Source organism: Aythya fuligula, chromosome 1, assembly GCF_009819795.1.
Source record: "Aythya fuligula isolate bAytFul2 chromosome 1, bAytFul2.pri, whole genome shotgun sequence".
Classification (NCBI taxonomy): Eukaryota; Metazoa; Chordata; class Aves; order Anseriformes; family Anatidae; genus Aythya; species Aythya fuligula.
Genome location: NC_045559.1, coordinates 71909053 through 71934751, shown reverse-complemented (window position 1 = coordinate 71934751; position 25699 = coordinate 71909053). Strand labels below are relative to the sequence as shown.

The window sequence follows — 25699 nt, the reverse complement described above, 5'->3', positions numbered from 1 at the left end:
AGGACTTACTTGTCTAAGGTTCAGAGCATGCCTGCAGGCTTTACAAGGTCAAGACAAGGAGCATAAAGAAGTACAACAGTAGTATGCTTAGCATCTATATATTTTCTAGTAGCAATATCATTTTGGATATCATCTTATGACAAACAAGTTTAAGACCAACCAAGGAAGACTAGACCTGTGCTTCTAATAGTCAATACAGGTGACTAGATGGTTTTCTGATTCATTTTAAGGTGAAGGCAAATGTCAAGTGTTAGTTTATTTCCTGTGTATGGTGTCTCGAGGATGTTTAATGCCTTCCACTTCCTTTTAATAAACAAAAGTTAGGTGTGATGTATTTTCTAAGAGGAATTAGAAATTTCCTCAGTCAAATGTGGGAAGAGACACTGAAAATCAAATTTCTCACTAACATCTTTTCAGCATCAATTCTACCAAAAATTTTTCTAAAGTTCAAAAAATTCAGACTTTTCTTTAGCCATTACTTTGGCTTTCTAGGTCTTTTCACTTCTGTGATTTTGTGTGGAGTAATGCCAGAGTATGATGAATTCTCTGCTAGTATAAGTCAGTTCTCCTGACATCAATGTACTTACTCAGTTACAAGGCGTTATAACTAGTCCACTGTGCTCTTAAAAAGCCCAGACCTCAATCAGACTCTAAGTCTTGCATGTGCTTTGAAAAAAGTATTCAGTTTTGTCATTGACTTAAGTGCACCTCAGCTTTTGGCATTTATTGCACAAGTATGTTGGGGAAAAAAAAAAAAAAAAAAAAAGGGGGGGGGCCTTGATCTCTATTAACAACCAAAGCACCATGTAAGTTTCCTCTTCTTTGCACAGATGGCAATAATTGTTACGCTATTTTTTCACACAGTTTTAAAGATATCTTGTGTCTGGCTACATTCAATTGTGTTACAAAACTCACTTGAACTACTGAATTCAAGAAAGAGGTGTCACCTAGAGAAGAATGTGACACAACAAGAATGTGCTACAACCACACAGAGAAGCTGGATGATTTCATTCTGAGCACTCTTGTGAGAGCCACACACCACAAAATGTTATCCCAACACTGAGCACTGTAAGTGTGAGATATGGTAAGTGGACAGCCCCTGGGGGAGAGAGGAAAGGACAAGAAAAGGATTAGGATACTGAGCTAGTTGATAAGGAAAATAATGATCTCAGTGCTGGAAAATAAATTTGCATAATCCTCCCTATGAAATAATAGCATACATACAGTAAATGGAAAGTGATCACTTAACTTCTGCCAGCTAATGCTTTGTCTGGCCAAGATCCAGTATTATTTTCTTCAAATAGGTTTCCTGCCTCAAATCAGTTGCAGTATTTTCTTAAAAATATGATAGCAACATTAAAATGGATATGTATTGCTATTTTTTATTGGAAGGCCAGTGTCATATGTGCTACACTTCCATCAGTTAGTAGGGAGTCTCCTTTTACTTAAGCTCTTGGGAAATCTGCGGAGGTGTTCTTTGGATTTCGTTGTAGTTCCCTTTTGATTGGCCTTAACAGGCACCACAGTTATCATGGCAGCCTCTAACAGGATAACAATTGGAAATAGTTTTTCACGGGCTGTGATGACTGTGCCCTGGGATGCCTGTGCAGGGATCTGGGTCATTGCTAGGTATGAAGTTGCACAGATATGAGTGACTTCGTCTAGAGTTCATTAGAGATTTCTTGTCTCTTGCCAATTACTATTTGATGATTGAAAAATACAGACCACAGTTGCTCTGGGAGCATCACTGTTCAACTGCAGGAAGCAAATACCTTAGAGGGAGCTAAAACATTGCAGAACCATAGTGAGAAAGCTAAAAGACATATAGCCCCAACATACCACTTTAGCACTGTATTAGAGACTCCCTTACCTACTCGAAGCTCTTGTCCAAAGACTGTTTTCTCTCCCAGCGCAGAGCAGTTCCACCTCCCATACCGAAACTGATACTGGCACTCATTGATTCCCATTTGTGCCCCTTCTCCGATCACAATGATGGCATCAGGGCGGCTCTGACAGATCGCTCGCTGCCGAGGGGCCAAGCCTGGGATTTTGTTGCAGATGATATTAGCTCCTAAAGCCACCACAGATGACAAAGCTCTGAAGAAAAGCAGAAAGACACATTAGAACCAGGATGAGGCTATTAATTGCTTTTGCTGTATGTTGCCATGTGGCAGGCAAGGCGCTAAGTAAATGAGGAAAGATTGGAAGTTTAGTTCCTATAATTCTGCAGATTTATCCCAACTTTTCTGATCTGGTACGTGGATTTGGAAATTTTGCAGTAATTCTTGGTCTGATTTGTGCCAGAAACACCACGAAAGTGGAATTTTGTGACTTCTGCTTCCAGTCCTACACACTGCCATCAGATGTTTAGATGTGGAAAGTAAGTCATATTAAAAAAAAAAAAAAAAAAAAGGAAATAGTGATAAATGATTGTATGTGAATCTCTGAAGTTAATGTCTGCTTTGAATGGCATACACAGATTCAGGCTCAGTGTTTTAATTACTGCAGCCCATCCATCCATTACTCATTTGAAACCATTGAACACAATTTAGAGGATGACTTGACAGTACCAACTTTCTTGCCCGTTATTACACTCTTGTACTGAGTGATTAATGAAAGTTCACCAGCATAACTGCACTTCGAGACCTGGCAAATATCATGGAGCACATATGAGTGATCCTTCATATGGGATATCCAGACCAGAAACATTTGTATTTCTCATTCTTCAAGTATATTTTCAGCATTATTTATAAAGCTTACATATAACTTGCACCTGCCATGTGTTTTCACTTTAGTGCATTTATTTTTTATTTTTCAGCATCATTACAGGCTCATTTTTCAACATCAGTACAAGCTACATTTTAAGCAGTCATATTTTGAAAAAATAAGACAACGTGGGTACACATTCAGGTATGCCTCAGGTCACATCTATCAAGTACCAGCAGGGACACTTCAACTGACTCTGGGTAAGCCAGAAAGAGCAAGGAAATCAGTATAGTTTTGTTAGCAAAACAGTCCTTTCTCATCCCAATGTGTTGGACCCTGAGACAGCTACACAACTTAGGAGCCTTCAGTCCATTTTCAGAAAACACTCTTCAGCACCCAAGTCAATGAAACACTTTGGAAAATGTCTTCAAAAAAAACATACACCACCAAAAGGGAAGAGCTTGAGGCATACTACCCCATAACGATGTATGTGGTCATTATTTCTGATCCACATCCCTGACTAGTTATATAGACCTTCTGAAGCCTGCAAAAGCCCCTGCTGCATGGACTAGCTGGCTTTTGTGCTCGGCAGACAGCATCCTGCTTCTTGGCAGCTCCAAGGAAGTACCTCTGCAAACTTTTTCCCCTCTTTAGCTTTTCCCAGCCCAGTATTGGATCATACAGATAGTTTTGTTTTCCCATCCTGTTAGTTACAGGATACAGAATAAGTTCCCCATTCCTTTTCTCTCCATCTTGAACACTCACTTATGCCTCTCTTCTTAGTGTTAAAAAATTCCCATTGGAAGTGCTCTTTTTGGAAAATGCTGACTAAACAAAATTGAAGCATTTTGTAGGAACTTATCAACTTCACCTCAAAGGTAACCAAAAAATTACATAAATGTTGCATTTAAACAAAATCAGAGTGTTTCATTTTGCCATTTCAATAAACTACAGTAAAAGCCAGAGCAAAAAGGGTGAAATGCAGAACTCTTCGCTGGTCAAAATAAAATACAAGTTTTACTGTGGGATGGAAATTCCATGATGATTCACTCTGCCTTTAATAGGTAATTGTGCATCTTTTCCAAAGTTAACAATCCCTGAGAAATTTCTCCATTGTATTTTTATTTATGGCTTGGGGCTTTATAGATATGGAAAAAAGGTATTGCAAATACAGAACATGCATGCCATGTGGTACTACCTACTAAATGAAAATAAGAAGAAAATGTAGTTGCAGCTCTGACCACTCACAGCGTTTGGGGCATGAGTGCTCAGACCTGTTGCTTTCATTCTTGTTTCTCTGAGTACTAAGCAACAAAGCTGGAGCATCTGGAATCCACAACTCCCCAAGATTCAGGCAGGTTTTGAGCTAAGATTTTGTTTCTGCCCTCTCTACTTAAAAAAAAAATCAATAAAATATTTAAATGACCATGCCTTAAAACCAAAACTTTCTAAGAGATACAATAATGTTTTAAAAAAAAAAATAAGAATGTCGTGTAGAGATAATACGATTCTCTGACTTCCACGATGGTTTTAGACAGTAACTAACATAGTACTTAGATAGTAACATGTGAAGGAGTCATTTAAAATTTTAAGGAAAAGTATCACTTTCATCACTTAAAAATACCAGAATCTTTTCCCAAACCATCTTAGTATCTAGTCTATTTTCAAAGTTACAGGAAGAGAACTGTATCTTGTTCAGAGTATGTATATATCCAGCCACATGATATCATATAGCATTACACTGTTTATATTGTATAAAGGATAGTAGTTGGGTGCCTCTCCAAGCGACAAAGAAAACATTGTAGTTCCAATTCTAAGCAAACTAAATTGATAAGTGATGGATGACAGGCAAACTGCAGAAGAGCTTGCAGAGAAGCTTCGCTGTACATTGAGGCAGAGGAGAGAGCAAATTGCAAAGACAGGTGCACGGAGTTTACAAAAATTAGTAGGTTTTTGAACATTTGCTCTGCAATTTCATTGTTGGGCTCTGATGTCAAGCTGTGTTCTCTGGGCTTGCATACCACCAACACCAGAAATAACTGGTACTGTCCCCTTCATCCCAAGGATGGTTTCACCCCTGGAGCTACATGGGTCTCAAACGATTCAGGAGCAGTCTCACCATGTTTACTTGACAGTGTTCTTATAAATCTAGGCGTAACATGAATATGCCCAACAGGGGACCTGAAATTGCAGCTTGGTCAATGGTTCTTCTGCGTAAGGGAGGCTGAAAGGCACACAGGTCAGCCATGCTGTCAGGAAGCACAGGTAACGGGCCAGCTGAGGAAAATTCCTAATCCTGAAGGAATGCGGGGTTGAGTCATAGATGTGGACACACACAAGACTTCAAAATTTAAGATGACGTTCAACATATGTACACAAGACACACTGTTCTGGTCCACTGGGTACCCAGTGGTCATTGACTATCTGAGGCTACATGACCAGTTAACTGGTAAATAACATATATATATATATAACGTATAATATAAATATATTTTTACATTAAAATACTGATAAAAGTTATGAGATAACTTTCTGGCATCTTTTTTGGAAAAGAAAGTTTCCCCCACAGCTTCCACTAACAATTATCTCAACTTGAGCAGCAAAAACTTATGACTTTCAAAACAAAGAAATGTAAGAAAGGTTTGGCTACAGTATCTACCCCATGTATAATTTACAGTTTAGTTGCTTCCTTCATACACATTGCTACTGTCTCATAATTAGGTTTAAGAGAGTATTCTATGGTCTCCCATTGTTTTTGGAGCAGTCCTTGGTCAAAGTGGGACAGCTTATTCATCCAGAAAATAAGTACCATCGTATCTTCCTCAGGAAGTATTGTGAGGATATTGATAATTACTGTGTGCTTGAAGAGAGATTTAAGACCTTCCTTATTAAAAGGATCAAACTTCAGTTACTGTGGAAGGAGGAAGAGGGGGAGGAGACCCTTCGTTTTTTAATTACTACTTCCAGGGACTTCCCCCTCTTTGGCCTGAATTTACCAGCATATTCCCTCAGACTTGTTTAGCCTACTTTAAATTGTTACTACAATTTTAGTGCCAAAAGAAATGCTGAATCATGAATCTGAGGTTTTGGAAAACTTTATTTATAATAAAGAAATGCATCCAGCAGCATTTCAAGCTTCCTCTCCACTATTTCTTGTGGTGTCCCTCAGTTTGTGCGTCTGTCACACATTGAGGAGGACTGTGCTTTACTCCTGTCCTTTGGCAGGTTGAAGACTACACTTTTTTTACTTGATGGAGAATGTTTTGCTTTATAACTGTCAAAAGACAGATTCACACACCACATTTTGGCATCTTTTCCCATCTAATCTTTCTCTGTGGTGCAAACTCTCATGATTCTTATCACAAGGAAATCCTGAATAAAGTGTTTTGATAAGATTTTTGGTGCAGTTTGCTATAATTGTAACCATACCACAGTGCAATAGCCTATGCACAATTCAAAGTGTGATGTTGGGCCATCCACATGGGTTATCCAATTGAACCGTGTTAGTGGGAAAACATTGCACATCAAAGCAATTAATGGTAGTGGCTGGCATATGAATAGTCATCACTGTTCTCCATCACTAGTCATTAATGCAAGGGAAACACCAGAACTGAAATTGAGCTCTAAACAGAGTAATTTTCAAATAAATTTAAAAATATATATATTAAAAAAAAAAAAAAAAAAATCTGGGCTTGGATAGGACCTTGCAGTTCAAAGTTAACAAGCTAAACCTGAGGAGTGGTGTCTCAGAACCTTCCTTTTCACAGCATTATAGGGAAAAATGTAAGGATCAGAACCATGAAAATTATTGTATATTGCAAGCAATTCAGCAGTTCATTAAAATGATAGGTCTTTGAAAATACTTCAGAAATTAAATATTAATCCCTAAAATCATGTGAGCAATTAACAAGCACATATTGAATGCCATATTGCTTGTCAGAATAAAAATGCACTTTTCATTAAAAATTTTTCTAGAGTCTCTATTTTATATTTGCAAATGCAGGCATTTGCTTAACTTTAGCACATTAGTCATTTCATTGATATCAAATGTCATTATGTTCTTGCAACTTGATGAATGTCCTGCATAAGAACGTCATCACCTGAGTTCTATTTTATAGAGGGGCTTTTTTTATTTGCACAAGTGGCAAATACACAAATATAAAATAAATCCTTATAATGGGCAGTTGTACAACCACATGAGAAAAAAAAAATCTAGTTTTTACTGTTGTTAGAAGAATCTGCTTTTTAGCAAAGTGATAAATAGAGCTAGCTGTTTATAGATAAATAGGAGTCAGTAACCAGAGTTCTCACCAAGTTCCAGTACAGGCACAAACATGCACTGAGATTTCTCCAAAGAGCTTAGAATTTTGTTCCAACAAATGAAAGGCAAAATAGAAAAAGAAATATAAAACTACCAACACATTTCATACAAACAAAGCACTTAACCAAGCTGATTTTAACCTTTTGGTTTGAAATTTGAGTCTGCACTCAAAACTCTCTTCCATCAGTCCTTGCTCCCTGTGCAAATAACACTTTATTATAGGCCAGGAGTGGCTTCAGAAGCTGTACCATCTCCTCTAACAGACCCTTTCTCATTTGTATTCCTGGCTGCACAGTGGTGCAGTACGACATTTCCCCACAAGCCACCAAGACAGCCTTGCTGCAAGTCCTTTGAACAGGCCGTGCTTAAGGTTACCCTGATGTCAGCCCTGACTGCGCTACTCGATATTCACCTTTGCTTGCTGTCGGAGATCCCTTTCAGCAAGGAATGAAGGGATTTAGCCACACGAATCCCATTAACAGAAGAGGAGCTGCACAGCTTAAATCTGGGTGCAACTGTACTGAAAACCTACCCCCACTGTAGCCTGATAAAAAGCTCCATAATGGGATCTTTGTTGAAGGAGGCACTGGCATATTTTGCGGTGACACTGTAACATATCTGAAATGTACACCCACTACTGAATAGTTTACTTAATTAGGAATTCCTACGTAAATATTTTGAGCATGCATAAGTTGCACGAATTGGCGGAAGCATCATGGGCTCTGAATTCCATCTGCATATGTTTATGCTTTCAATTTTGTTTTCCACAGCAGGCCTTAAGAAATCATTGCTCAGTGTATCTGTTATTGAAATGGAAATCAAACAGGACTGTTTGATACTGTCCCATGGTGCGTTCATCTCCACTGGAGCTCCAAGCCAAGTTTTTGGACTTGTGGGCCATTGGTGGCAAGATGGTCATTCATGTTAAATGAAAGGCAGTGACTTCTCTGAGATCACCCAAAAAAGAGCCTTCTGGATCATACAGTGTGATTGGTGGCATGGTCCAGAATGAATGTGGTAAGATAGATAAACCTGAGGGCACAGCTCTCACAAGGGCAGGGTGTGCCTTAGACAAAATGCTTGCTTTAGAGAGGAGTGGAAATGAGGATCCACATTAGATCCTTGTACACAAGAGTGATGGGGGAAAGCTTACGCAAAGCTTTGGGTTCATGGTGTCCCCAGCTTGCTGTACAGAATCATACAAATACGAGTGGTCCTGAGCCTAAATGGAGGATAGCTGGGCCGTGGTGCTCACTTTGCTTTCTAATGCAATATAGCTGAAGCTCAATTTGAAGGCCCAGGAGCTACCCCTCATCTAAATAGTGTTATGTCAGGGTAGGAGGGTTGGGAGTGATTAAAGAAAAAAAAAAATGACTCACCCACTACTCACTTGCTTTCACAGATTCCACTAGTGCTTGGTACAAGCCATTTATTAGTTATTTCTGGTCACTCAAGAGCAAGAGAAAGCATAAGCAACTATGACCGACAAGTATTTCTGGTCTGATATCTCTTGAGATTTATACCCACAATGACATTCCAATCTGATTGGTGCATGTATGGTCCACTGTAATCATCACTTACTCATCAGTTAGTGAGGCAACTCTTGATATGTAACAGGATATCCTGAAGACATGTTACACCTCTAGTTTACTTGTATTCAATTTATTCAAGACTATTACTCCACTATATATGAGGCTACTTTATGGTGTTTTTTTTTTTTTTTTTTTTTTTTTTTCTGAAATCTGTGCATTACCCACAGATTTCATTTTCAAGAGCCAGGAGGCCTTATCTAAGAGCAAATATCTTTTCCAAAAGAACTTAGAATTCTAAAAAAGTAATGAGTTTATTTCCCATTATGTTATGTTTAAAACAGAACAACATAAATATTTGATCACAATCAGGCCTTTCTGATATGAAGTCCTGATGATGTCTAGGATGTGACAATCTTTAGTGACCATGTACTAATCTAGGAGCCATTTCTCCACATTGATCTTTGTGGGAAAATGTTCACACCAAGAGAAGGCTCATGAAAAACAGAAATGCCTCACATGTAGAGCTTAGGGGTATGGTTTAGTGGGGACTGTTAGAGTTAGGTCAGAGGTTGGACTCGATGATCTTGAGGTCTCTTCCAACCTAGAAATTCTGTGATTCTGTGATTCTGTAAATATAGCTCCTATCAGATAAATCACACTGCCAAACTGGACATTTGCTTAATCTCTTAAAGTAGGCATACCATATTTGAAAGGTAAACGACTGTGCAACAAGCATTTTCATTTTTGGTCTACACTAGTTTTTTTTTCTAGAGGCATCTTGTCAGATGGAGAAAAACATTTTTGCATACCTATTAAACAATGAAATTAAATAGGATGTCAAAATACCTAAAGTGTGGGAAACATTGATTCCAAAACAATTTGGGTTTCAAAAGCATTTTATTTGCTAAAACAGAGTAAGCTGATAGGCCTGAGCAAGTTGCAGGCAGGCCATGGTTCTCCTGGCATGTGAGGGGTCATTTGTGAGAGACTACAATATGCCTGCTTTGTCTTCCCAGTGATGATGGTGGTGGTACCCAAGAGTAACTATCTGAGTAATTTTAATAAAAATATTGTTGATATAAAGTGATTTGATTTCATGCCAGATGTAGAAATCACACTGAAATACTTATTTTTTTTGTCTTATGGCTATATAAGCACATTGTTAACAGAACCTACCATTTCAGTCCTGCAAGCATCCACACACCTGTATTATGCCCAGCAAAGAACCAGGCAACATCTGCTATCAATAACAAAATGTCCAGTCCTGAATGCCTACTGAGGCATTTCCAGTTAGTATGGATGTCAAATGCTATTATTTGCCTTCCACCCTATTTCTGTTTTCCTTTAGCACAAGAAAGAATCATGCTGATACCTAACAAAGTTACAGTTTTTTGCTGAATAGTGATTCACTACAGAGGAAAAAATTACCTTGCACCATAACTGTGATGGGATATTGCAGTTTCTCTGTGGGGGAATAGAACTCTGAAATACCAAATGGCTGGAAGAGATAAGCCACACAATTTATGTGTCTACACTAAAATGTTTCAGTGTTATAGACAAATAAAAATGTCACACTTCAAGATGCAAAATCCCAAGTTTTCATTATATGATTTTTGTTCATATAGCAAATAAGAATGAATAAATTGTCTCCATCACAGATGACACATAGCTATTGAAAATTTTTCCAAACGTTATCAACTCTGAGCCTTAAATAAGTCTAACTGAAGTGTATGTTTTGGTTTGTCCAAAGTTCAGCAGACTGCTCTCCCCTGTGAAAAAGTTATAAGAGTAGGAGAAAAATGAAGTCATTCAGGTAAAGTCCAAAATTTGGCAAGACCATATCCTGTTTAATTTGTGAAATCTGATGATGTGTGTCAGATATGGTGTGGCTCTGAAATCCTGGTAGAATGGCTCTGATGCATACAAACATATATTCCACTTTGCTAGCTCACTCTAAATTGTCCATTTAGTTAATAGCAGATATGCGGTTGTGTTTTTTAAATGTTGAAGATGGACTGTTGGTGAAATCTATTTTAAAATATAGGCCTCTCTCATATTTACATTTAGCATTTAAGTATATGATATATCATCATTTTTTTTTATTTTTTTTTTTGGCTTCTCATGCACAGGACTTCCATGAACATGATACACAAATTGAAAGAGGAAATTGAAAGATGAAAGCATGTAATAATGGATCTACAAGAAAGGAAAATATCTGCTTCCCAGAAAGAAATAAGCTTTAGTGCAGGTAGTTGTAGTGGGTTTACGTGGCAAGGTTTTGGTAGCAGGGAGCCATAGGGGTGGTTTCTGTGAGAAAGATCTAGAAGCTGCCCCATGTTTGGGAAGGGCCCCATTGTTTTCCAGATCTGAGCCAATAAGCGATGTTGTTTTGCGCCTCTGTGAGAGCATATTTAAGACAGGGAAAAAACGCTGCGCCAGACAGCAGCCAGGAGTGAGAGAACAGCCTTGCAGGTGCCAAGGTCAGTGTAGAGGGAGGGGGAGAGGCGCTCCAGGCGCCGGAGCAGAAGTCCCCTGTGGCCTGTGGTGAGGACCATGGTGAAGCAGGATGTCCCCCTGCAGCCCATGGAGTACCACGGTGGAGCAGGGTTCCATGCTGCAGCCCGTGGAGGAGACCACGGTGGAGCAGGTGGCCCTGCACCGACGGAGGCAGCCGCCTGTGGAAGACCCCTGCCGGAGCAGATTCCAGGCCGGACCTGTAGCCCATGGAGAGGAGCCCATGCAGGAGCAGGTGACCTGCAGGAGCTGCTGCCCGTAGGGGAGCCAGGTTGGAGCAGTTTTCTCCCTGAGGGATGGACCCCGTGGTACGGACCCATATCTGGAGCAGCTCTGGAAGAGCTGCTGCCTGTGGGAAGCCCACGCCGGATCAGTTCATCAAGGACTGCATCCCGTGGGTGGGACCCCACAGCACAGGGGATGAGAGTGACCGAGAAGGAGCGGCAGAGAAGAAGTGCTGTAGACTGACCATAACCCCCATTCCCCTGTTCCCCTGCGCCGCTCGGGGGAGGAGGTGGAAGAGGGTGGGATGGGGGGGAAGGTGCTTTTGGTTTGCTTTTTCCTTTGTTTTCCCACTTCTCTCGCTTGTTAGTAATAGGCAATAAATCTTACTATCTCCTTATGCCGAGTCTGTTTTGCCCGTTACAATAATTATTGTGTGATTTTCTCATCCTTATCTCAACCTTTGAGCCCCTTTTCACATATTTTCTCCCCATTCCTCTTTGAGGAGGGGGAGTGAGAGAGCGGCTGTGGTGGAGCTCGGCTGCCCACTCGAGCGGAACCACGACAGTAGTGCAGGTAGGAACTCATTTCTGCTAGCCAATGAGAATAAACTCTGAGAATTTACTAATACATCATTCTATCAGAATATTTAGTCTTTTATGTTAATTTTAAAACTGGTTGTTAAGCATGAAAGTGAAAGCATGTATGTGGCTTTTAGCTATAACCGAAAAGCCATACAACGTAGTCTTGGAGGTCTTTTCAAGTAATGAAAGTAAAGAGGCCATACTGACCCCATGCAAAATGTGTAACTTGGACTAAATGACCACTGGAGGTTGCTATTTCTGCACTGATATATGACCACAAATCTAGCTGTCTAACTGGTCTTGAATTAACAGCAGAACAGAAAAAATTAAATTCACTTTGTCATTGACATTAAATTTTTATACACTGAATACACCAACATAATTTGATTCAAGATTTCTCTTGTTTCCTTTCCTCATCACTGAAGTGCTGGTAAATCATGGTGGTAAATCTTTGCTACAGCCATGAGATATCAGAATATCAAATTGAAAAACATCTACATACAAAATTAAAACCAAAATCTCATATGCTTGCTGCATCTTACTTAAAGCAAGACAGTTGTCTGCCAATGGAGGGGTTGAAGATCATAAGGTCTCTCAGTTTTTCTGATCACAAAGCCTTCATCCCTAGACCCACTTTCAACAGTTCTCTTTCCCTCAGATTACTTTAGTTGGTGTACGCTCTCTTACTGTGAATGCACTTATGTTGTTTCCAGGATGTAGAAAAAAATAGGAAAGAAACATGACATCCCAGAAACAGAAATCATTGATCTCACCAGGTCTGGCATGAAGGCATGCTTTGCCCTTTTTCAGAGCAACAAATTACATCACAGCTCCTACTTGGAAGTCTCCTTTTAGAATCAAGATATTTTGCCCCCTTTGGGTATTTTTCTATTGATTAAGAGCCCCAACGTATATTCTGTGGTTGGTACTGTCATGTTGCTACCAGTAACCAAAATACCTTGGTATTTTAATGGCAGGTCAGCACAACCAGAAAAGAGAACACAGAAAATTACAGAGGCACAAACTAATGGAAACAGCAGAGTGACATCTGTTCATTTATGGATGAGAATTTAGATACAGCCTGCCTCCTGTTCCTGCTGCTGGAGATGCAGGGTTACACAGCTAACCCTCCTCCCAGACCAGGCTAGCCCTGCACCATCACCTGGCTGTGAGCTCAGCCCCATGCAGACATATCCAGACTGGCTTTAGATGACCTGGCAGAAGTTGCAGCATACAAAGAGACACAGAGGCCAGCATGAGTTGATTGCCCGGGTACTTGTCTTGCTCCCTGGACAGGTTTGGCAACCAGGAGATTTTGCTGTGGCCAGACAGGTAGCTTTAAATGACTTCACTTGGCTGGCTGCAACGTAAGCATGCTTCCAAAACAGAAGTGCCATAGAAGTCCCTTTTAGCCTGCACAGCTCAGATAAGATCTTGCAGAGCTTTGAGTTAAAGAAGGAGAGTGCTGTTAGGACCAGCCCTTTAAATGCAAGAAATCTACCACTGATTTCAATATTTGCCACACTTCATGCTTGTCATTTTGTTGCATTTATTGCACTGGGAAATTTGCTATTAAACTGCAAGTCAGCTGAAGTACCAGAATATATCCCTGCATGTAGACTTCAGAGGAAACACCAAATCACAAAATGAATCTAAGAAGTAGAAGTTTTGCATTAAGGCAGATGCCTAAGTAAAATGGTACGGAAACACTGCATTAGGTAGGTTTTGTAAGTTTCTAATAAATACCTGTCTAAAAAGAAAGAAACAAACAAACAAAAAAGGATTATAACATATTTTTGAGGAAATATCAAACTGAATTGCTCTTCTAAAAAATAGCCTATGAATGCATTAATTAATCTTGCTTTTTCTCTTCAAAGTCTGTTTGTTGACCTTTATTTTCCAGTGACAAAATGATTTGCAGCCTTCTGCATTATCATAACTAACTGCATGCAAAACCACTTTTACGGAGCAGGCCTGTGCCTTCTACATTGAGCTCTCACTGATAATCACATAAAAAGAAATTCTGATCCACCGGATCGTTTATCCTTAAAGTACTGGCATGAGGTTGTGAGGCAGTTTGTGTACAACAGGGTTAAGCAGGGCCCTTGTAAGCCTTTGTAAGCAGGGCTTAGTTGCTAGCACACTGTGAGACTCATCGAACGTTTAGATCTATTCCCAGAAGTTAGCCATTACTATAAAATGGCTGCAGCCTGAGAAGTGAGGGGTAAAAATGTGGATAACCCCTTAAAAACTGTAGAATATAAAATATAGAGAGAGATCCTATACATATTTTGTAGCATTCAAAATATTATATTCAGGACTTTCTGTGACCAGAAATACAGTACTTTACATGTATAATCCAAACTATCAACACTGCACAGAACAATGTTAACACCCAACAGGCTGCCCATGAATTTCTAAGATTCCTTTCAGCTGCTTATTTCAAAATTTTAAGTTTGACTGATGTAAGAGCATTAGGAAAGCACATGGTATCTTTTCTAGGTCCCTGGCTTGTTGCACTTATTCCAGGTGTTCAGAAGGATTAGTAAAAGACATTTTGAGATGTTTTTCCAGGGTTAGCTTCTAAATTTGGTATACAGCTGTAAACATTGTGCATCTGTGTTATTATCCCAGTGGCCTGTGTTGGGTGTGTCCCTAGGGACTGGCTTTGTGCAAATCACTATAAGCTTGTGAAAGCAACCAGATGAAATACTTCTCCTTCTAAGATCTCTCAAAAAATCATACATATTCCAGCACTCACACCTGGAATATGTGTGATTTTTTTTAATTTATTTATTTTTGCTGTGTTTATTGACTCCATTTCAGCTCTTTCCTGCCTTCAAAATGCAGATGCTCTTTGGGTCTGCCTTTTTCCACTGTATTTTGCATGCTACTTTTCCTCCAGTTTTCTTTCTAAATCTAATTATTTGAGTCCTTTTATTACCATGCATTCCCAAGTGAACCTATTTAAGGAGGTGAGTGAAAATAATAATTTGGGATTCACAGCTGAGCCAGCAGAGGCTGTACTACAACAGCTACATAAAAATGCAGTGTATGCAGTCTGCAGAGTGTACAGGCAGAGAGCACAGCACATGCAGCATTGGTCAGCAAGAGCCTAGGGCAGGCTCAGCAAAGCTGAAAATTCCCTGGGAGGACTGGGCGTGGTGTAACAGCTACCTGCACGCTGCACTCCAGTCTTTGTCTTCAGCCAACCTTGTGTTCTTGGAAGAGTCTTCTCTGCTAACAAATATTTACTCTGCTTTTTTTTTTTTTTTTTTTTTTTTTTTTTTTTTTTTTTCCCCAGTGCTGGCATTCTTTTGCTACTGATTTTCAAAAAAACATTTTACCCTTAAGTGCAATGGAAATTGATAGAGTAATATAACCTTTCTTTCTACATTACATTTAACCATTCTAGAACAGAAATACTTCAACTAGCAATAATACCATAGGCTATATTAAAGTTTGTGAAACATTTTTCTAAAATCTCACAAGTTAAATATCATTAAGCCCTATGAAACTTACCCACTAGTCAAAGGGGAGGTCAGTTTAACAGTGTTGTGATTACAGCCAGGAGAAGTCAGGATGTGCTCTAAGATGTGAAATCTGCAACCTACATTCATAGTTTCTTACAGTAGGCATTAAGTTGATGTGACATGCCTTGCCAAAAAAAAAGGGTATGCTTGTCTTTAGGCATATCAGAAGAACCCATGCATCAAAGCATCTGTAAGTGCCAGAACATTCTGTTGGACTGAGATATTTATGCACAGCAGTGTGCAGAGCTGGCCACTGTATGTGCACATTAAAAGGCTCCCATTAGGATACTACAGGACCACAGATGCTGGAGACTAAAGGAGCTGCATTCCCTATAGAAAGTTTTTTAAGAAAGCGATGTGGTAATCACTTCTGTCTGAATGGTGGTAGGGCAGCACAGTATTAAGAATGGAAACAAGTAAACAGGACAGAAAGTGACCATAAGGAGGCAGTAGTCCATCCACCTACCCTGAGTCAAGATCAGCTACATCTTTTTCATTCCTAATGCACTTAGTTCTTTATGTATAAGAAGCACCAGTAATGGGGATGCTAAATGTCCCAAAACAATCTGTTCCAGGACTTTATTGTCCGTTAAAAAACCTATTTTCCCTTATGCTCTAACCTAATTTATATAACTAAAGCTCAGCACTTCTTCTCTGATGCATGAAACAGAATATTTTGTCCCCGGAGTATTGCACCATCTTTTACGTTGTTGATAAGTTTTCTCTAGAGCAAACCAGCCCTCCAAACCAACTTTTCCTCCTAGGCGTATTTCCTAGACCTATTTTAGACCTCCCCACATTGGTCAATGTTTTTTTTGCACAAAAAGTTAAACTGAGTATCATGACGGGCACTGAAGGAAATAAACTCTCCCCTCTCCTCCTCTCAAGGATGAAAGAATAAGGCTTTACATAAAGCATACATGTAGTGCCATTCTGGATGCATCCTGCTCCCAGTGATCCTGGGCTGCCCTCAGCTTTGATTTGGGCAGTGACTTTATACCCTATACCCCAATACAGTTGCAATCAGTGGGTTTCTTACAGATAGCACTCTTAACTTCCTCTGTTTGCCTATGTTTTCCCCCAAGCCAAATGCCAAGGTGTTCCTCCTTTCTTCATATCACAGCCTGAAAAAAAGAAACACTGCTCTTTTCAGGTTTTATCCAGTGTAGTGCTGCCCTGTAGGAGGCAAACAACCAACTCAACTGACTTTAAGGACCAGAGACCTCAAGCCATTTGCCATACTGAGCAACCCTGCCTGCCCATGTTAGATTAACTGTCAGTTTCTGAGAAAGCTGTAGGTGACAGGGAATAAGCTCATCTGAGGAATCATTGGTACTGGTATATTGAGAGTGAAAATTTATATATGAAGCGTATCAAAACCAACATCGACTCAGCACTGAGGTCTTCACTTATATCCTTCATAGCCATGTAAAAACAAAACACCGCCAAATCTGAAAATAGGTACACAGGCAAGGCAGAGAGAGTGGAGATCTGAAGTAAAGTGACTATTTACACTTATATACACATCTTAAAATGATCTTTCTTTTCTTCTGACTTCTTCAGTTCTTGCATGGACCCACTGTTAAAGCTATCTTGCACTGTGTAAAATCAGCCCTGCAAAAATATTTTGAGTCTTTGAACTTGTGTCTCAGCCCCCACCAATGGAACAGTAGCATTGTACAATATTGTCAGTATCAGCACCTTTTTCATTTGTGTCTAAAAGGAGTTGCAGCCTCTGACTGAAAATTTGGGGCAGATGGAGAAGAATTGTAGTAAAAGGTGCAGAAACAATTTTAATAGATTAGTCTTGAAATTTGCAATAAAACTTCTAGTGTTTGAGACAGAAAAAAACTCTGACATTTAAAAATATCCTTACTAAATACTTAATATACAAAAAAGTCATGCTTTAAAACACCAATTTTAAGAGTCTTAGAAATAGTGCATATACTGGCTTCCAGATAAATCTAAAGAATGTTTTGGTGCATAAATTACAGCAGACAAAAAGAGCTCACAGTAAGTCATAGCTGAAGTAGACTTGACTTGTTTTGGTTTCATTGCACTTTAGAGATTTAGAACAACTGTGCACGTGAATTGCTGTAATCAGAGATTTGTGAACTGGTTAAGGTAAAAGAGGTAGCATCACTTCCAGCCTTACTGGGTTATTCTCTTCTATCTCAAAACAGAGTGAAAGAAAAGTCTGTTTTTGTTTCAGTTTGTTTTGTTTTGTTTTAGTAAGGAAGGACACATGCTGGTGAAAAAGTGTCTTTCAATTCTGGACAGAAAAGCAGTCTCTCTCTGTTTAATTTCTAGGTCAGTCTGTATGCTCAAGGGGGCCTAGGAGTTAAGAGTCCAAATCATTAGATGCTTCTGAATTTGCTATAATTCATGGATTTTTATAGAATGTGGTACAAAACTTTCTATCCAATACCACTTAAAATAAACAACTCTAGGTTTAAACCAGTGTTTACATTTCTTAATTGAACTTCTGAGCATTTCATCCCGAGTAAAATTCAAACTGCCTGATTTTATTGGATTACCATCACGTTATTCCATCAAAGTGAATCCTTAAACTCTAGTTTCTCTGGCTCACACACAAAGGACTCGTTCCATATGCTTGATCTTTCCAAGCTTAGCCTATAGGATCCAGCATGAAAGTTTACTGTCATGGCAAAACAAACACATAGCACAGGCAAGACATCAATGAAATACATAATTATGTGGAAACTGAAAGCCAAAACTTTAAGAGCTGGTTTTGGTTTCTGTGGCTCCTTAATCCCAGAATGGCTCAATTTTTGTCCAAATAGTTCACCCAGGTCTAATGACCGTTGAACAGTCTAGCAGGCACTATACATAAGATAGGATTAGGAGGTCATGGGTTCAGTCCATAAGTAGGACCACTCACCCCTGTCACAAATCTACTCAGTTGACAGACAATTCTTTCTGATGAGTTGGCCACCCATTTGGAGGGTCAACAGAAATCTTACTTATTTTGAAAATTTGACCATGAGACACAAACTGCCCTTCTGTGTGGGGAAGCCCACCCCACAGGTGCCCAGAAAAAAATCACAGTTCATGCTATTCAAAATCCATCCTCCCAAGGCTCTTCCTAGAGTGGCTAGTGTTTTCCAAGCTGGTTGCTTTTGTTCTGACTTCTCGTGTGTTCTAAAAAAGTACTTACAGAATGATGTTTTAGTCTTAATTTTAAAGGAAAAAACAGTTGCAACAGGTGAACGTCATATGTTTGTTCAGCAAGTTAACTTCAACAAACCAAAGGGAATGTTGTGAATATTTTCACAACAACAAAAGATATTGTAAAATAATACCTTAATGCCATGTCTTAAAGTATACTTTAGACCTCTCTTGCTTGTTATGCTTGAAAACTTCCTGTCACCCAAGGGGGAAAAAAAAAAAAAAAAACAAGAAGAAAAAAAAAAAAGAAAGATCAACAACATTCTTTCTGCCTTACATAAGCACAAGAATAAGAAAATCACCACCCTCACCCCATTTTTTCTGTTTTGTTTTGTTTTGTGTAGGGAAAAACTATAACTTCATGACGGATTTGATAACTAGCACATACAGCGGCAGTATCTGATAATACAATCCAAGCATCACAAACCAACTCCCAAATGCTAACAAGAATCAGCATCTTTGCTGTAGAACAAAACAATGTAATCTCATACTAACCCAAAAGACAGTTCCTCTGGAGATACTAAATGTCTAATTCACAGTGAAAATAGATGGTAATAGATGATGATGCATGTACTACATTTTGATGTTGCCTCCCAGAGATAAAACAGAGGGCCTGATCTCTTGTTGTGTTAAAAATTCTCTGGTGTTTTTTGGAATCAGAGAACTGATGAAAAATAAGTTAATTATAATTGTCTGGGTAAAATTCTTGCAAGCATTAACATATATTGCATTCTGGTTTTGCCTTAACACTTTCTGCATTTGACTTGAATAATGAAAAACATAGGTTTGTTTGTTTGTTTGTTTGTTTCTGGCAAAACTGGGGCAAGAAACCAGATGATTACTTGAGTAAATTGAATAGAGCTTGCTGATAAATGGCCATTTTCTAGTTCAGAATTGAATGATTCTACTTAGAGATTTAGACATAATTTGGCATTTAAATCCATGGCCCAGTGGGACAGCCCTGTGAAGGTGAAATTGAGTACGCATGTCAGAGGCCTGCAACTGTTTTGGGACTCCTTCAGGATGGAACAAAATATTGTTCATTCATTACTTCCTTATATACAGGCACATATACAAGGTATATGGATGCATCTCTTACTCAGAATTAAAGGGTGTATGATTTTGTGCATTTTTTAGGATGCCCTCTGACTGGAGAAGTGAAGTCATGCCAGGATGGATTTTGGACATAACCTACCACAGAGGAATTGTGGACAGCAAAACAGCTGGCTTACAGTAAGTATGGCCAGATTTGTGAAATAGGCTTACTGCTTTTGCATGGCCAGATTTGTGAAATAGGCTTACTGCTTTTGCACTTACATTGTGTACTCTAAAGATCTCAGGGCTTTCTAGAAAAGGACATGAAGAAATCCACACTGCATAGAAGAGGATTATGACCCTTCTTGTGTTGCTAATAGAGGGGAAAAAAATGTGATTAACAGACTTGGAGACCTCAAGCAGAAAGCTTGACATTATAATCATTTGTATACCATAGATCTGCTCTGCACCATAAATGTCATGATGAGTTCTCTAGCCAGTTTGGTTATGTAGCTCAAAAACACACCTGCATTATTTCAGTGGAAGACATAAACATAGACAGTAAGTTTCTTGGTGAAGGCGTTATTCTCAGTTCTGCCCTATGTTCAGCAGTGTATCCTCTATCTCCACAAAATGTCACTACATAAAATGAAAACAAAGAAAAATCCATCAAGAATATGTTTCCTGTGACACGGAAAATCAGTCATTCAGAACAGAAAAGAGAAATAAGATAGTCTGTAATGTAAGATCGTAAAATATTGCAGCCCACTAACGTCCACAACTTCTTTCATGATTGACATGGGCTGTCAGTATGATCTAGCAGTGAGACACTGTACAAGCAAACCAAATAATTTCCAAACATCTCTTATGTGAAGCAGAGAAAAGCCTAAGGTCTTAAAAATCAGGGATTGGAAATTCCTAGCAATAACAAGAAATGAGAAGTGGTACTGTTAGAAATGTGAATACTGAGGCACAGAATTATGCAAAAATAATAATATATATATACATATATATGTTTTGAATTTGAATGTGACAATTAATCCAAAACATCTTTTACTTCACAAAGCTTGTAATGAACCTTAGTGGAAAAGCTTTTCTTCTGTCACTGGAGAAGAATATTTTACACGGCTCCCTACCATCTTAGCACAGTGAAATTTTTCACATGTGGCATCTTTGCCAAGCAAACTCTTATACAGCTTCTCAGTGCTTATTGAGATTTACAGAAATACTCTTTCCCTTTTTGGAGTGATTGAGTCCAACTATTATAGTACAAGGTAAAAGAAGGGATCAAAACTCCACACATGAGTTTGAAGAAAACTGTGAGATAAATTTTTGAACAGAAGTACTCCTTTATATAAGACCAAAACCAAGCAGCTGCTGGATACTCATTTAAGTTTTGCGGGTTTTGGTTGTCTGGCTGTATTTCAGACGCTAAATGGCAAGGAAATCCTCCCTGGTGTATACTTAATGCACTGTTTTACCACATTTACCTTCCTATTGTCTTTCTGAATGAGAGACCTTACCATTATAAAGTCAAATCAGGAAGAGGATAGGCCAAGTATCCCATTTGAAATGCAAATCTGGGAGATTCTCCTCTGGAGTCATAGATTCATAAAATATTTGGCTATTTGCCCTACTATGAAATGCACTTTAAACAGGATGGGTCATAACAGGAGACTTCCTTAAAGCAAGTGAACATGGGAAATGAACTGATACCTAGGTGTGAACAGAGCAGCCTGAGCTCTGAGTCCAACTATGTGAGGGCGGCATCAGAGAGAGGCAGGATATTGCAAGTCTCCTGGTCCTGAAGAGCATCCTGGGCATGCTTTCCTTGCTAACCTACCCTCCCAGAAAGCCTACAGGCAAGACTGGAGAGTCACTTCTCTAGTGGCTTGGATACCAGTTCAAAATAACAAGATCTGGTCCTATTCTGGTCCCTGTGTATTTTTGGACAAGCCACTTCATTGTCTTGTGCTTCCTTCCTGCTTCCTTGCATTCGTTTTACCTTCACAGAGGGTATGTGGGTCAGGACAGTAACTTGCCCATTACTGTGATCTCTCTCATGATAAGGACTCAGTGCTAGGTGTTAATTTACGTGAAAAATTAATTAGAAGGCACATACCAATGACTACATATGTACCACCAGTAATGAACAAGCTGACAGCAAAGAAGAGAGGCACTAAAAAATTTGACAATAGCATCATGCTTAGTGCTTTCCTCTGCCATCCAGATGATCCTTTTCACACTTCGTAATAATCCTGATCTTTGTCTTTGTAGTTGCTGTTATTCACTTGTTCAAGAGAAAGATGTTGCATTGGGGGTTTGTTTTGTCTTTCTAGCTATCCATAGCTTTTTCCTAGATTAGTTGAAGTTTTTATTGAAGTTGTATTGCAGAATTATAGAATTGCAGAATATCCTGAGGTGGAAGGGACCCACAAGGATCATTGCGTCCAACCCCTCATTCCGTACATGACAACCAAAAAATCAGACTGTGTGTCTGAGAGCATTGTTCAAATGCTTCTTAAACTCTGGCAGCTTGGTGACATGACCACTTCCTTGGGGAGCCTGTTCCAGTGCCCAAACACCCCTCAGTGAAGAGCCTTTCCCTAACCCCCAGCCTGACCCTCCCCTGTCCCAGCTCCATGCCATTCCCTCAGGTCCTGTCGCTGTCCCCAGAGAACAGAGCTCAGTGCCTGCCCTTCTGCTCCCCTCCTGAGGGAGCTGCAGGCCACCATGAAGCCTCCCCTCAGTCTCTGGGCTGAACAAACAAAGTGCTTTCAGCCACTCCCCATACATCTTTCCCTCTAGACCCTTCACAATCTTTGTATGCCTCCTTTGGACACTGTCTAAGAGTTTTATGTCCTCCTTATACTTTGGCGCCCAAAACTGCACACAGTACTTGCAGTGAGGCTGTACCAGAGCAGAGCAGGACAATCACTTCCCTTGACCTTGGCTACCAATATCATGCTTGATGCACCCCAGGGTATAGTTGGCCTGTTTGGCATCCAGAATACACTGCTGGCTCATGTTCAATTTGACGTCAACCAAAATCCCCAGATCCCTTTCTGCAGGGCAGCCATCCAGCCTCTTGTCCCTCAGTCTGTACATATACAGCCAGGGATGCCCCATCCCAGGTGCTGAATCCAGCACTTAGTAATTACAAAACAAACCATCCTCTTCACTTTTTCCAAAGATATGTCAATGTTTCCCAGTCCCAAAGAAGGCATATGACTGTAGGTATAGCAAATCTTAAATGTGTCATTTCATGTTGCTCAGCAGTACCATCTTAAGGACCATTTTTAAATTCAACTATCTTAGACTAACATTAACATTAAAATAAGTATTATCACATTCATTGATTATCTCCTTCTAAAGACAAGGAGGGCATACTAGATAAATTATATCTCAAATTCTTATCATAGATGCAGCCTGTGTATAACTACAACACAAATTTTGTGGATTTGTTAATGTCAACTATGTTGATTCCTCACCTGGAAGTAACATACCTCTTCTCTGCTCCACCATCTTTACTCTCATAGCTGGCTGCAAGACACCTCAGTTCATAGGAGTCAATCTCCTGTCAGCAAATTGAAGCTGCTGCACAGTGCTTTGGCTGGTGCAACCACAGTCAGTCAGTAACCACAGCTGCCCCTCACTCCTCCACCTTGGAGGAACCAAGTGGCTGCATGCTGCTACCTAAAACTTTGTAATAGCATCTGAACCCTTACTGGACCTCTAAAGAGGCCATGAACTACTAATTTGAGAGACCGAAGACTATACATGCCAGAAAGGATCCAGACTTTCTATGAGCACTTTCAAAGGTGAATGGTCCATTCCTCCCCTTAGTGGTTTGCTCTTATGACTCCTGCTATAACGTTTGCTGTTATAAATATCTGAATGATTCTGTTTTCAGCTTCCCATCACTGATTCAGGCAATTATGTATGCCACTGACAGTCAAAGAGAAAACTGAAACTTCTGCAGTATGAAATTTAATTCTGCTCTATGACACTGACAGTAGCAACTGAAGATTGGCTTGTGAAGAAAGAGAAATCAACTCAATCTCTCTAATTTTTTCTCTGGGTAGCTGAATGGTGAGATAGTAAATTTAACCCATTGCTTCCCATGGCTTAGGCTCTTCCCAGCTGTCCGTTGTCTTTGGGTTTTGAAAGGCTGGAGGGTACTGCCATACTCACTGCAAGTTTATCCATAACCTTGGGGACTCAAAGAGGAAAAAGTCACATTCTCAGACCTACCTCTTGGACTTGGAGCCAACACTGGCAACAGGGACAGTAAATCTTCCTGTTACAGAAGGGGCTTGGTGAGGCCCCTGGGGAGCCTACAACATCCATCTTATCCTTAGCCACCAAACAGCCATGGCATGATGATGTCTTCCAACTAATGATGCTTATGTCCAGATGTATTCCATGATACCTTTCTTCTGCTGTCGGCCTTCTTCATGCTCTCTAGCCTAATGTAGCCAAGTTGTTTGCAGGCTTCACCTTTCACACATTTTTTCTTCAAAAGAAATGAAGCAAAACCAGAAATTGCCAGGGTTGATTTTTTTTTTCAAAGAGTAGTTAACTCCTCCTTTGTTACAGGCACCTGCACACCCATGCACATGTGCACATGCACCTATGTGCTAACACAGACAGCCAAGCACTTTGCTTTCCTTCTCCTGCAAAGGGCAGGGTTTGGATTATACTTTCTCAGCAGTGTAATCAGCTGTAGAAAATACAGCGTGTTCTAACACCTTTATCTATAAATGCACCTTCTTTTAATAGGAGCTAGAGTTCAAGAATTAGAATGTATTTAACAAAGAGCTTATAAGCAAACTGAGATCTTCAGCAAACTGCTGCAAGAAATCATCACTTAGCAGTTTCCTATCAACTATGTGGCAAAGTTGTAATTTGCCCTGTGAATGCTTCTGTTTCTTCTGCAAAACACAAAGTAGTCCTTTTTTGCCCTGCAAAGGTATCCAAATATGTCTTTTCGTTTACTGAGTTGTTGATACACAGAAGTCCAGTGTAATAGGCCAAGTCTATGCATCTCTTCATTGTGAGTAAGGCTAGCAGGATTAATCTCCAAAAGAAAATGGGTGCAATAAGCCAAATACCCAAAAGTCATTAAGTAGTATGAGGGATGAATTTGGTAAATGCCTCTAGAATTCCAAACTGTTAAATTCTAGGATTAACAGGTTTCAAGTAACTTGTTAATTTAAAAGTGAGTGAGCCAATATATTAAGTCATAGAAGAAAGCCTCAGAAAAATCAAGTATGGAAAGTGCTCTTGCCATAAAATGGAGGGGCTAAAAATCTACATCAGGCTTCATGTCAAGGGTCATTCCATCAAGCTTTCCATATTAACCACTGTAAGCATGCATAACATTAATGGAGGAGAAAGCATTTCTAAACTAACATTTCAAGGTCATAAGTTTCAAGTACTTAAAATTTAGGAAGTGACAGAGTGAGGACTGACAGTGAAACTTTAATTCAGCTATCTCCATGCTTATGGTAACATAACCTTTTATTCCACAGGACCCTCTCCTCCACTAGTGTGCAGGATGGATGCACTCTCTTGATGAACAATTGCTCTGTTTTGCTTTCTTCTTGCTCAATGCGCATCCCAGACTTTATTCTTTATTTATTTTATTTTTTATTTATTTTATTCATTTCATTTTATAGGTAACTCTGAGCTTCACCTTAGCTTTTGTATAGTACCAACCAATGTGAAGCGCTGAAGAGAATCACGGAAAAAAATAATTTAAACAATTTATCCTACTTGAGGTAAAGAGATATGATTCCTCCCACATTAATATTTTAGTAAGATGTAACTATGAAGTATTGCTGGTATGAGCAATTCAGTTGAGGGTCTTAAGACATCAGCCTTCAGAGTACTTTTTTGGTTTTAAACACTGATCCCTCTGACTCTGGTGCTTTTCTGCAACTGGGTTGTTCACCACTTCAGAAACCATATGCTGGGAACCCAAAGTAAGCAATCAAACATGGGAACAAATACTACTAAATTAAAAAGAAAAAAAAAAAAAAAAAGAAGTTTGAATGACTG

The 25699-nt window shown here is 39.4% G+C and overlaps 1 protein-coding gene across 2 annotated transcripts in view; it reads right to left on the bottom strand.

Moving 5' to 3' along the window:
- The window catches only part of WNT7B (Wnt family member 7B), a 95107-nt gene that overhangs the window by 38222 nt on the left and 31186 nt on the right, over positions 1 to 25699 (bottom strand). For both annotated transcript variants that reach the window (XM_032199895.1, XM_032199887.1), the window contains exon 2: positions 1871 to 2097. In XM_032199895.1, coding sequence (XP_032055786.1) covers positions 1871 to 2097 — 227 coding nt within the window. The remainder of the gene's footprint in view (positions 1 to 1870; positions 2098 to 25699) is intronic.